This window comes from Corvus kubaryi, unplaced genomic scaffold, assembly GCF_017639235.1.
Source record: "Corvus kubaryi isolate FWS band 111438036 unplaced genomic scaffold, C.kubaryi_AGA036_p1.0 37395, whole genome shotgun sequence".
NCBI classification, from domain to species: Eukaryota; Metazoa; Chordata; class Aves; order Passeriformes; family Corvidae; genus Corvus; species Corvus kubaryi.
The window spans coordinates 4,359,299-4,373,287 of record NW_024581134.1 but is presented as its reverse complement, the minus strand read 5'-3'; the positions used below and the strand labels follow the sequence as shown (position 1 = coordinate 4,373,287).

General features: G+C 51.1%; 1 protein-coding gene across 2 annotated transcripts in view; it reads right to left on the bottom strand.

Moving 5' to 3' along the window:
• The window catches only part of LOC121670271 (gamma-aminobutyric acid receptor subunit beta-4), a 70,983-nt gene that overhangs the window by 14,392 nt on the left and 42,602 nt on the right, over positions 1 to 13,989 (bottom strand). For both annotated transcript variants that reach the window (XM_042040221.1, XM_042040220.1), the window contains exon 4: positions 8,417 to 8,637. In XM_042040221.1, the coding sequence (XP_041896155.1) occupies positions 8,417 to 8,637 (221 nt within the window). The remainder of the gene's footprint in view (positions 1 to 8,416; positions 8,638 to 13,989) is intronic.

Below are 13,989 nucleotides of genomic sequence, written 5' to 3'. Positions count from 1 at the left end.
CATTCATGCCCTTGCCCCTAATTGTTTCTCCTGAAGTCTGTAGGCAGTTGTGTGATCAAAGTAGCCAGGGCCTCGGTGCCCTGCTACTCCACTGCACAGCTGGCAGGCAAACACAGTTCATCTGGGGGGAGCCTGTGCTATGGAGAAAGCACCATGCATCTCACAGAGCAAAAAGGAAAAAAGATAAAAAAGGACATGGATGAGATGTTGAGCAGCTCGGGCAGGCTGTTGGCTGATGGAGATCCCCTTCTCTGCCAGCATCGAGTGGATCAAGCAGAAACCAAAGCAACATGGATACCTCGTCCTGGAGAGGGCCCTCATCCCCAGGAGAGGTAGAGACCACCTCTAGAAAAACATCCATGGAGCTCTAGGTCCCACAAGGGTTGGTGCTGGCTCTCTGTTACAATGAGGAAAGCTTTGCCCACTTGAAGCTTGTATGGCCAAAGCAGATGCTGGCATGGGCAGGGTGGTGCAGCCTCGACTGCTGCCCCTGCACCGCTGCCTGCTCTGCACCGAGCCTGGCAGCAGCAGAGCACGGCCCCACCACAGCTGCAGCTCAAAAGGGAACGCTCAGGTTGCTGCGAACCATCAGTTCTCCACAAATATTTCAGTTCTCTGACAACAACACCACCAGCCATTTCATTCCCCCTCTGATCCTCCTCATCACTGTTTACTTATTAATGGCTTCTTCTGTCTTATTTAGAGTGATTATATAAGTGCACAGGCATAGAGCAGCATAGAGCTCCAACCTGCCATGAAACCCTGATCCAGTGTCTCCTTTCTACCTCGTCCTTACCCTGGTGCTGGCCACCATCAGGATATCTGCCCATTCAGCTCCTGCCCCAGCCAGATCTCCCTCTCCTGCAGGCTCTGAAAGCCCTTGGCCACCCATTCATCCTCTGCATCATCCCCAGTGTGCTGGGAGAGCTGAGCTCACCAGCCACAAGAGTGAGGGGTAAAAGATTACTTCCCCAAAATGCAGCCTGGTTGCAAAAGGGGCAAGTCCAGGCTTCCTAAGGAGGATTGAGTGGGAGAGAGGAGAAGACTGTTACCTTTGAGACATTCCTAAAGTGAGTGGGGGGCCTTTCCCCTTAAAGCTCACCCTCACAAAATAAACTTCAGCATCACGACTGTGTCTGTCCCAGCAAATTAAAAATGCCTGGCACCGGTTTCTGAGGCCAGTGTCAACTGGCATGGAACAGCCTTGGTCTACACTTTGATTCTCACCCCACAGAAACGGGTCTGGCTGCATGCAAAAAGCCTGTTGGGAATGGGCACCAGCCTCTGCTGGGCTCTAGCTGGGGAATGCCCAAGGGACTGTTTATGGACACAGAGCAAAGCCAGGAAACAAACTGACTGCAGAGGACACTGATGCAAAGTGTCCAGGAATATTCCCTGCCACCTTTGGCTTGGAAAGGACGCTGACTAAAACTCAGCATGGCTGATAACAGGAGGGCAACAGCACAAATCCCCCCACCAAAGCCTTTCTAATCCCAGGGGAGACACAGCCAGCGAGCACCTCACTGTGTTCCCCAGCTATGGATGAAGTGCCATTATGCAGGGACTAACACAAACACTCTCACAGCCAAAGACAAACATTTAAGTTGCCAGTTGCAAATTTTTGGGTTCCAGATCTCCCGAGAAGCTCAAGATGCTCCCGTCCCCTCGGGATGCAGACTCCCAAAGCTCACGACAGTTTGCAGCAATAAGAAGGGATGGAAGCTCAGGTTCTGCAGGACTTATTCAGGCTCGCCCCACGGGGCAAGTCAGACTCCTACGGGAATTCTGGTGACTAAGAGTAGAAAGAGAGGCAAAATTGCTGTTTTGCTAAACGTGGGAATAAAACCAAAACTGAGTTCTTATTCTGTACATTCTCAAAGTCAGTCATAAAAACATGCTGGCAAATGTCACCTTCTGCCTGGCAGTAAGCACAAACTTCCAAGGGCCTGGAGGGATTTATAAACCCGTGGTGAATTTTGCCATTCTTTTAACACAGTCTGATCTTTGCAAACTCCTGGAGGTCACAACTGAACCAAGAGCAAGGCAAGGATATGGAATATTTCCCCCTTGTGTCTCTTTGCCTAAAACTGACTCCACAAGCCTTGGCACAATCCTTCTAAGGTCACTCTGTTTCCAAAAGCATCTGTGCTTTCATAGGCATCCTTTGATAAATAACAGTGTGCGCTGCACTCAGATGGGAGAGGAAAAGGAAGCTCTTCCAAACCAGCACACGGGGTACCACTCACCTTAACCAGCCATTTTTCCACCCTGGGAGAGTACAAAGCTGGGCTGCCTTGACTGCAAGGTTTGGTTTTTCTGCCCCTTTATTCTATCCCAAATGCCTCGTGCATTTGGCCAGGTGAACTGGGGGACAAGGGAGCGGTGGAACACCTTTAAAAAGGTTCTTCTGGTGCAGTGGGTTCAGATATCAGTGACCTGCGCTTAACAGAGGTGTCTCCCTTCAAGAGCATCAGGCTGGCACGAGTTGCATTAAAAAACCAGCATTACAAACCTGCAAGAGGTGGCAAAGAACAGGCAAAGCCCAGGGACAGGCTCAAGAGCGGTGGCTGGGAGAGGACAAGCAGGAAGATGAAGAGGTGCTGCCAGGGTGAGCTGGGGGTTCAGGGCACACCAGCTGCCTCAGGGATCTGTCAGAGACAGTGGTTGCTCCTTGACCTCTGTTTCTGCTGATAAACAAGTCAGACTCATAGGAGGTGTAGCACAGGCAGCAATTCCAGCCAGGATGGTGCTTGCCTTTGTTCTTGGAACATTAAGGATGGAAAAGCAGCTCTGGCTTTGCCGCTTTGTCCTGTTTGAGTGAGCTCCAGTTTCTTCCATGGCTTTTAAGATTACTGAGAAATTTCATAGTATTAAACTTTCTTCAAGTGTTTCCTCTTAAATCCGTCGTCCCAACCCTAGGAGGCAAAAATGCAGGAGAGGATCTATCCTTAACCTCAAATGGGGAGCTGAGCTCTTCATTAACCCCGATTTCCCCTCACCCACCTAACGAACTCTTCTCCAACCTCCACATCTTCGTGCTAAGGAGCTGGCTGAAGGCAGAGCCTGGGGGTGGGAGCAGGACAAGGCTTCAGGACCAGCTCCAAGGGGGTGGATGGATGGAGAGGAGTCCAGATTTCTGCACCCAAGCTGCCACAGGAGAGATTTCTGTTGCCTTTGCCTAACCTGCGGAGGGAGCAGGCAGAGCTCCCAGAGACAGGGTAAAGCCTGAATCATCTCTCACATTTCCAGAAAAACCTCTCTCAGGGAGGGAAAGGGAAGCAAAAATAGTGGATTTCTTCCCTTCTGGCCTGTGAGATGGGAGAAGAAAATTGCTCAGTGGTCTCTGTACAGAAAAAAGCTCCTCAGTGTTAAAAACTCCTGTCTTAACCCATCAGGCCATATTTTCTGCAGAAAATCAACGAACACCCATGGAGAAAACACGGATATGGCTGCAGACAGCAGGGTCCAAGTGAGACACGAGCAGAAGAAACCTTTCTGTTGGCTGAAGAGCTAAATAATCCCAGCCTGGGACCTGGGGAATGTAACACTGACAGGGCTGGATCCTGATCAAGGGGCAGGTTGGGGATGGGGGCTATGGAGAAGCCCCCAGGAGGAGCCCCAGCCATGGGGAGCAGGCAGGGCAGGCTCTGGGGTGGCATGAGGGGCTCTGACTGTCACCAAGGCTGCATGGGCCATCAGACAGGGTGTTTGACATCACCTGCACTGCTCCCCTGTGCCAGCTGAGCCAGAAGGGATGTTCTGACTGCTGCCTTGTCCAGCAGCGAGGTCTGGTCCACAGCTGGGTCAGAAATGAGAGGGCTGGTGTCCCCCAGGAGCAGCTGACCAGTGAGAACTCACCACAGAAAGCAGAAACGAAGTGGTGCCGAAGCAGACACACCCAGCACCTCTCAGCTCAAACGCGCAAATTTCGAGACGTTTGAAGCACAGCAATCCTCTCCCTCTTGCTTTAAGGGATTTTGTACACCGATGAGAGGGTTCTGCCTCCCCAGGAGAGCATTCCCTGGGCTGGGAGCTCCACCATGCCTTGGCACCTCTTCGTGCTCCTGAACTGACTCATCCCTCAAACACACCTCCTTACATCACCACGGCCAGGAATAAAAACCCCCACCTCACACATGCACACGTTCCCCACCACCACTCCCACCTTCTCAGGAGGAGATCCCTCCTTCCCTCCGCACAGGATTTAGCCTCCGCCACCAAATTCCTCTGCAGTTCTCCAGTTGCTCAGTTTACACTGCCTGGGCTCCTCGCCAGCCAGGCATCGCATCCCGCTCGCTTGTCCACGCTGCTCCTTGCCTGCTTCCCAACATTCCAGATCCCCCACGAGTCCAGGGATGCAGCCTGGCCTCCCCAAATCACCTGTGCTGCCAAAATCCAGTTCTGTCTCTAATTAGAATGAAACCAAACAGCCTCAAGATTTCCCTGAAGGATGTTTTAAAGCTGGTTTCAAATACGATTCCCCAGTTACCGTACGAGAATTTCAGCATTGTTACAGTGGTAGCTATTTTTAGGTCTCTGAAAACAGACAGCAAAATGCTGGTGACATCAGCACTTGACAAGTGTCGACTTGTTTCACTACCAAATGGATGCTGCATGAGCTGCGAAAGGAAATAAAAATCTCAGACCAATGTATGGCTTGAATGTGTGATAATGTAAAGCTTATTGAATGTTGGGGCAGGGCTCCAGACAGCATCTGGAGGTCCAGAGAAAGCCTTGGTAATTCTGTTACTCAAACATCAATAGTGGTTGTAAAGCAGCTTGAAAGAGTGAGGGAAATATCGACCTAAGTGAAACATCAACATTCTCTGAAAGGGTTTTTCTGAAATGAAAAAATTTCTCCCAAATTTTTTTTGTTTAAAATTTGACAAAACCAATGCAATTTCTGACCAAAAAAAAAGGCATTAGGTGGAAAAATATATTAAATTCAGCCAGTGCTATCCAGCTTTTCCTCACTGTGTTATCGACCTCCTTCCACCACCCAGCAGCTTTGTCTTTGTGGGTAGCACCTTCAAGCCTCCCTTTCTGGCGCAGAATTTCCACATCGTTTCAGCACTCCCCTGTTTCATGCCGTGGGTGAACACCCCTCCTGTGCTTCACAGGCACTTTTCACTCCAGCAAGGTGTTCAGGGGCCAGGTGAGTCCAGGAACCACCGTGCCAGGTTACACCTCCTGCATCCTCCCATGCCACTGGGTGTTTGCCGAGCTGAGAGTGCCCTCTGGGCTGGCTCGGGGCTCTATTTGGCCTTCTGGGATTTGTGCCATCTGGTAACTGGTTGGGGAAGGGGGTAGGGAGCACCAGTCCTGCATCCCAGCATCGCTGCTGCTGTTTATTCATTCCTTTTGTTGGAGACCTGGCAACCAGCTTTTAATCTGAGCCCGATGGGAATTAATTTTGGAGTAAGCTTTTGTATCGAACGCTTCCCTGAGATGGAGCTGCACCGCGCTCCCTTCATCCGTTAATTTGCTAATTCCACCAAAAACAAGAAGAATGTGCTTTTCTGACACCCAGCTTTCACAGTGGATTGCAGGGCTTCATTTACTCGTGCAAACAAGTTATCTGGAGCCTGGTCTTGTTCTCACTGAGGTCAGAAACTACTCGTGACTTGGGTGTGCCTTAACTTGGACCCTGGGGTCTGGTCTGGGGATTGAGCCTGGTCCTGCTGGTTGCTGGAGCACTTGCTAAAGACAGAGGCCTGCCAGGATGTCATCCTTCCCTGCTCTCTGACATCAGAGCCTGCTGGAGAAAAAATGACTGTTGTGCCACAAATAGCATGATTGAGTCACTTTGCTACAGGATCAGCTCAGAGGAGGGGGAAGCAACTGGCGAGAAGGTGGCAGGAGAGGAGCGGGGATGTGGAATCTCGCTCGGGGGAAAACAGGCAAACAAAGGAGAAGAAGCAGGTATTGCCTCCTTTGGCCTTCTGCCATCAGGGTGACTCCATTTCATAAATTCTTCCACAAAATACGACACAAGACAAGAACAGGCTTCAAAACCCAGGGTGGACTTGTACATCCCCTCCTGTTGGCAGGGCAAGCCTGGCTGCACGTTTACAGAGGGGAGTGGAACACAGGTGAATATTCAGGGACTTTTTCTTGCTTGCTTACACCGGCTGTGTGTTTTTGAGTAGTATCACCGTTATTTGCACCTGCAAAACTGGACCTAGTGCTCCTGTTTTCAGCAAAATTGCAGGTGCAGGAGTCACTATAGAAAGCAGCCCTAAAGAAATCCTTTTTCATACCACTGTGAGCGAAGCTAGAGGGACTTCAAGCATTCAGGGCACCTGGCTTGTACCCCCAGTGCTTTCAGCCAGCCATCCTGACCTGAGGTACAGCTGGGGAGCAGGGGCTGCCGTGGCTCAGAGCTTCACTTTTGCAGCTGTCATTTTCTCTGGGGTCAAGGGAGCAGCTTCCAGGAAAACCAGCCAAAAATTAAACCAACACAGGCAGCTCTTTCTGAGGCCCTGGAAATGGCAGGCAGACAGCTGTCGTCTTCTTTCATTGGCCTGGCTGCAATTTTCCTTCTCTCTCCCGTTTGCACAGGTCATTCCAGGGAGCTGAGCTCCCTTCCCCATGGGAGGGGAAGGGAAGGGACAGCGCACGAGGAGCTGGCACAGTGTCCAGCCAGCTCGAGTGCAAATCCTCCAAGGACTTCCACTGCCTGGCACCAGTGCTGCTGGGTCCACGCTGCTCGTTCTTTGCGCTGACTAAATGGCAGCTGATAAAAATACACCAGCACTTGTGCTTCTGCTGTGCAGGTGTGTGCAGAGATTGCCCACCAGCCTGGGGGAGGCAGCTCTACGCTCAGGTGGGCTGGCTCAGCAGCAAAGAGCAGCCTGAGCTCAGCAGCACTCTGCCCCCTCCTTCCTGAATTTATACTCCTACTTGCCCCAAGCCAAAGCATCTTCTTGCCTGGCCTTCACTCCTGTTTTAATACAATGAGAAAATCTGGGGGAGTCAACTGGGGACTGCTGCAGTCTTTCTGGTGGGTCAGTAAAGCCAGCTCAGGGCTCTCGGACAGTTTCAGCCAAACAACATCACTGGCCCAAGGGAGAGGGGTGGATGTACCTGTCCTGGGAAGGGAGAGGCACAACAGGAACAGGGTCACAAAGCTGGGTTTGTTGCACCTTTTGCAGTCTTTGAACCTGGAGCAGAAGGTGTTCATTAACTGAAAGGAAAAACCAGCACAGACATGACCCCAGGGACCCCAGGACTCTGCTGTAGGGAGAGAATAGGGCACGACCACCTTGCTGCCTTGGCAGGATGATGCTCTGGGCAGCCTCTTGCTTTACCATGCCTACACCCAGCCCTACCCTCCCTCAAACAGCTCTGCTGCTCAGAGAGGTGTAAAGTAATCCTACAAGTCACACTTTGCCACAAAACATGACACAGAATGACAGTTGATACTGCAAATCAGAAGGGTAAAGGTCTTTCCTCCCTCTTTGCTGCACTGGGATATAAGCCCAGAGATGCTATCACAAATATTTGTGGAGGCAGGTCAAAAGAGCCAGCTCTGAATTTTGGTAATTGAAAAGGGAAACAAACCCACAAGAAAAATAAAAACCCCTCACCAAACAAACTCAACAACAACAACAAAAAACCCCAACAAAAAAAAAAAAACAAAAAAACAAATACTAGGAATAAAGCGAACAAATACAGGGTTGGAAAAATTGTTGCCTTGATTTCAGCTACAGCATCCTGCAGCTGCAAATTTGCCTTTTAGCCCTCTGCCTCTCCACTCAACTTTATTACCTACCCTGGCCCCTTCACATACCCAGATAGCACAGTAAGATCAACCTTTTCTTCCTCCACTTCACACAAGTACAGCAATTTCAAAGGCCTTGGACTTGCCTGTGTCAATTTGTTCCAGACACCACAAAAAGTGTCCTCACTGATGACCATTCTCCTACCAGATATCAATTTTCAAGCCTCAATCTTCAGAATTGTTCTAGTAAACAGACATTTTTATAACTGTGCAAAAACCTATCTTGAACGCGAAAAAATGACTGGAGTGGATTGACTCAAAGGCTCCAGAAATTCAGCCTTAGATACCAAAGCAACAAAGGCTCATCTCCATAGCCCAAACTTGCAGAAAATTATAAGCAACTGAAAATGAGTGTTTCAAATGGAAGTGTTATGCAACATGAATGACAGTGACCTGAAACGCCCAGAGCAGACTATTCCCCTCTCCAACATCCATCTATAGCAGCACAGGAAATGTTGGAGGCCTGAAAGAAACAGCCATTTCCAGCTTGGAGAAAGAACAGAGACACAAAGCCCTGTAACACTTGAGTATCTTGAGTATCCTCGCCTCGCCAGAACATTTTTGGAAATGGGAGAAGTTTAAATGAGGTGTCATTTTCAACAGCAACTCATAAAAGCAAACCCTTGGGCTCACCTCAGGCCATACAGGACGGTCCCGTCAGGATGGAGCCGAATCATGCGGTTCTTCACCGTCACCCCGTGCAGAAAGGACTTCTTGTCGTTCAGGAAGTAGGTGTCAGGCAGCCACAGCTGGTCAGCCACCCGGTTGTCCAGGGTCAGGTTGAGGGGAAGGTCGTTGTAGGCCAGGCGTTTGTCCCGCCAGCTCTGCTGGAAGTACATGGTGATGGTGTAATCCTGGGAGAGAAACGGGCACGCGTCAGTGTGGGGCCACTGCCGACACCTCTCCGAATTCCTTGGCACCCAAATGTTTGTGTCCACACCTCCAACACTTGGGTGTTGGGTTTTTTTTGGTTTTGTTTTTTTGGTTGTTTTTTTCGGTTTTGTTTTTTTGAGGGATGTGTGCCATGATTTGTTCTGTGAAAATGGGAGCGAGCCTGAGATTTACAGGGGACAAAATGCCAAAATGCTTGACTCCAGTCAAGCAAAACTGCATCCCACTCCTGCTGTCCCAGCCTGCTGAGAGCTTGTCACAACCGGCAGCAGTTCAGGCTAAAGGGTGTCAACCAACAGTGGCTACACAGCAAAGACTTCCAGGGTTGTTCTCCCACTGATCACACAAATGTGACACAAACACCATCCACCCATGTCCAGGCACTGCTCGTTACCACGCAGTTGGTAAAAGCCAATTCTGTTTTCAGCAGAAGCTGAGGCCATTCCAAAGGGTACAGGGAGAACCTCACCTCGAGGCCAAGGCTTCAAGGTTGAGCCAGGCCAGCTGTGACAAGATCTCAGCACTTGCCTCGTTATAGGAGCTAAGTTGGGATTTCATCGTGGTTCTCAGGAAGGGACATATGGGGAGGAAATCTGTCATCAGTGGAGCATGATCCACTGGAAAAGCGGCAGTTTACTGAAAAATTCCCCATAAATTTGGACATCAGGAGGAATTTCTTCATGGAAAGGGTTGTTAAACACAGGAATGGAGTGCCTAGGAAGGCAGTGGAGTCTCCATCCCTGGAGGTGTCCAAGGGACGACTGGACATGGCACTCATGCCGTGGTCTGGCTGACAGAGCAGAGGTCAGTCACAGGTGGAACTCAGTCCTGGAGGTCTTTTCCAGCCTAAGTAATTCTGTGATTCCCAAACCATCCCCAGCTAGCACAGCACCATACATCTCCTGCTCCCCTCCTGTCCAATGGTGAAAAGCTGACACTTAAAACTGTTGCTAACACAAGAGTTTTATGGAAGGGAGCGTGAGCTGCTTGGTGGCTGCAGCTCTGCAGAAACCACACTCATTGCTGGGCACATCCAGGGGACATCCAGAGGCCTCGGATCAGCCTGTTCAGGGGCACGGTATGGTGCCACATAATAGAGGAACAGTTTCTTCTTCTCAGGTAAACAAGCAGTACAGGAAGGAGTCTTGTACACACCAATGACAGGAAACATTCTCAGGAAACATTCTCACAACAGGTCTTAAATAGGCTGGGAGACGAGATTTTTGGGGTAAACTAGATAGCATTAAAATAATAGGATGTTGATTAGGAAATGGGCACAAGTCCTGTTGACAGTGACCTAACAGAAGTCAGAGATTTTTCCCCAAGTCCTTAAATAAAAAGCATTTTTGCAAATGATCTAGAACAGGTGGCATCACAGACACATTGTCACTTCCCAAGTAGTACCTACAGTGCCACAGGAATCCTCCTGACCCCATAGATTTGAAGGATGAGAGTTTCTGCTCTGCAAATCCCAGCTCTGTGCGAGGGGTTGGTGAGGAGCTTGCTCATGCACCAACATCTGGGCTGAGCACCGAGGCATCTGCCTGCCTGTCTTCTCCCACAGACTTCATTCAAAGCCAGGTTTGATTACACCTCTGAAAACAAGCTCAAATAACCCCACATCACCAATAATGCCAGCTTTTGGGTATCTAACTACGATTCAGAAATCCAGACCCACATGCACGTCCGAAAGGTCACGGAGTAACTCCGCGGTGTACAGCAGATACAGAGCTGTATCTGTCACTGTCTGTGCTGCCTTGAAAAGAGCAAAAACACAGTGACAGCCTTCTGGCCAAGGAACTGATGCACTTTGCTTTTGAAAGGACTGCCTCAGAAGCCTCACAGTCCATCTCTCAGAGGCACAAACATTCTCATTTTGGGCAGGACCCTGCAAAGGAAGGTGCTGTCCCCAGAATCCCTCCCAGGACGCCTGGGGCTGCACTGCAGTGAGAGCACAGCGGAGCAGGGCACCCAAATTCCTAGAGCCTCTTACCCCTGTTAGAAACAGACTCATCCCCTTCCTGTGGGACACTTGGCTACAGAGGCATCATTTCTATTCCCCCCTTTGAGAGCTCCACCCACGCATCTCGGCAAGCTGCTTCACTGACCTGCGTTTTCCTGATCCTTGACAGAGCCCTGCAACACCTCACCCCTAACCAGGCCACCCTGCTGTCACTGCAGGCTCCTGCCAGCCTTCAGGCAGCAGCAGGCAAGAGGTGTCACTGATCTCCAGAAGACAAAAAATGGCAAGTTGCTTACAAAGTGAACAATTCACCTTCTAAACACATCCTCTGTATTCCCAGGGCTGATGGGAACAAACTTGGAGGGGTGCAGAAAGAAAAGCCCACGCCCTAGCCATCAGCTCGATGATGTTCTTCAGGTGCAGAGGGGAAGAAAACCGGCCCAGCCCAAGGCTGAGCTCTGTTCTCCAACCTTCCTGGGTTTCTTGGCACAACAGATTTCTTTGGGCAGCATCACGGAGGTGTTGAGCACTTGATAATCACGGTTCATGCAGTGCCTCAGGTTTCCCTCAGCCTCTCTCTCTGCTGATTCCTGTGCTCCACTTCTTGTTCTGCTGCTCTCATCACATTGTTGAACAGCAGGGAGGATTTTTGGGCAGAAGGAAGAGCAGGGCAGGTGTCCACCCCACAGAGGTCAGTCTCCCTGGGAGGACAAGTGCCACTGACGTAGGATGGGCGCAGAACCAAGCTATGGGAAGAGGGACAGGGCAGGCACAGAGCATGGGCTGGAGGCAGCACTGATACAGCAAATGAGAGGGGCCAGAACCCAGAAGAACAAGCTGTGAGCTTGCTTTCCCCTTCATACCCCCTGTCCTGGTCAGGCACTTATGAAGTATCCATGTGCCACCCTCACACCACATCCTGGCCAGGCTCCAGAGCTGCTGAGATCTTAATCATGGCCTTTCTTTCAAAGGCACATGCAATAATGGCCAAGGGTGACAGCGTTCTGCAGCAGCAGGACGACCAGATGGAGCCAAGGCATGCAGCGGTTCATAGGTTCAGGAATCAGAAGTAATGAGCCTGATTCTCCTCCAAGCCTTGGATGACGATGCCTTTGTTGTGGGGTTTTATCTGTCATTGGGCTAATATGAGGCTTTCCCAAACCTCCCACTAATTCATGACACTCACAAGCCTGCTGATGCCACAGATATTACACAAGCTGGCTTTCCTAGAATCACCAGCTGACAGGAAGTTGGCCAATTTACCAGGTTCAGTGAAGAACTTTGAATTCAAACACACCTGGAGCCCACACACCCCTCCAGCTCTTCCTTCCACCTCGCCAATGAGGTGCTTTGGTGAGACAACGCAGCTGGATTTCCCTGCTGCCTGTGCAAGGCATAAGTGAGGGGTTTTCCCTCTGCACACACACCCAGTAAGCAGAGTTCTCCATGGGTGCTGCTGGAGGAGCAAACGAGAGGTGCAGGCAAATCTGATTTTCCACTTGCCTCTAAACCGGCAGCCTAGACCCTCTCCATCCTGCACCAGTGCAGCTCCAGCAGCCACAAAAGCACTTCCAAATGATGGGTCCCACTGGGTCTTTGTGGAGCACCATAAAATGCTCAGGCAGGGCCAGAGTCTGGCCATGGCCATCAGAGCTGGGGCAAGGATGGAGGAGCGTTGTGGGGAGCTCCCAGCTCGCCCTGCCAAATTCACCTGCTGCACTGGGATAGAAGGCAGGGCCCACACTGGAGGGAGCACACCTGTACCAAACCACCCTGGGCAGCCTCCTGCTGCATCTGGTGGCTCCTGGGGGAGGAGGGACGAGGCTGGAGGAAGAGAGATACCACTCCTCATCAGAAACTCCGTGCAGGTTGCACCACACTTTGGAAACTGTTCAGCATGAACCTGGAATTCGGTTTTTAAAAAAACAAAGGCTGAGACAAAGCAAAGGGGGCTTTTGAGGGGTGGATATGACCAGAAATGGCATGTTCCCACTTGTTCTCCCTTTTTCCATCCCAAAGAAAAACAAAGACACCTGCAAACTCTGTCCAGCTGGGCTTTGCTACCAGAGCTCAACTGGCCATGTCCCTGCTGTCCCTGCCCTGACCAGCATCCCACTGTGGGAGACTGAAATGCCACAGTCAACAGCTCTGGCCAGGGGAAAGCTGTTTCAGCCCTGCTGAGGCCCCCTGTGCTAAAAGGGCTTGCATGTTTCAAAACAAGCCTCTTCTCCATCTCTGCCAGCCCAGCAGTGGCCAGACCCCTCGGTTTGTCCCCGAAATCTGGTCCCCAGTGGCTCACAACCTGCAGAGCTCCAGCAATGCTCCTGGCCCTTGAAGCCCCCGCAGCAGCATCCCTGAGCTGCCCTCCCGTCCCAGCTGTGTGTGGGATGGCTCTGGGCACCACAGCTCCCCTCCAGCCCCTCCCGGAGCTCGGATGGCACCTGAGCCTGTTGGAAAGCTGGAGAGCTGCTGAGGCTGGCCGTCCCTGAGGGACCCCTGCACATGCCTGGCTCGGTGTGCTCCGCTGAGCAGCTCCGTGCGGGCTGCCAGCGCCAGCCCCCCAAAGCGCCAAAGGTTTGCCAAAGGCTGTCCAAAGGCTTTGCTCTCTTCCTCTCTCCTCCTTCCTGCACACAAGGCAGAGGCGAGAGCTGGCAGACACTCACGGTGCAGAGTTCATCCACAAAGGGACACAAAAATGCTGCAAAAGGAAGAGAACGCTACCTGCATTGCCCCACGTGTTGGAATGATGGGGTGTCCTGTCAGCTGCTGAGGACAGGGGTGCCAAAATCCATCTCCAGATGAGAGCTTACTGATAATTACAGCCTTTCCTGAGGCTCAGCTGAGACCCCGAAACCAAAGATGGTGTACACTGGGAACGGCTGGAATGTTGACACGGCAGGGGCATGAATGGAGGAAGGTATTTCCTGCAAAACCCCAGAGGCAACAAACTCAGCCAAGCATGCACAGGGATTCCCCAGACTCTCAGAGGACAGGGCAGAGAAGTCTAAGGGAACAGCAGCTGAGGCACAGCAAGAAGGGAAATAAGCTGACACTATTGGTATGAATTCAAGAATGAATTTCCACTGGCTCATATTCCAAACACCTTTATTAACATCTATCCTATAAGCTGCTTCTCCTCCTCCACCTCACAGAGCCCCTTTTGGGAGATCAATGCTCCTTAAGAAGCAAACCTGGACTTGCCCTGGACCCCTCCCCACTTGTGCTGGCTCAGTGCATCCTGGGAGCAGAAATGAACCCACTGTCACATGAGAGCAATGCTGCCCCTTGGAGAAGTGGCCCAGGTTAGGATGCCAGATGTGAGCATAGGAACAAACACACTTGTGCAGAGGAA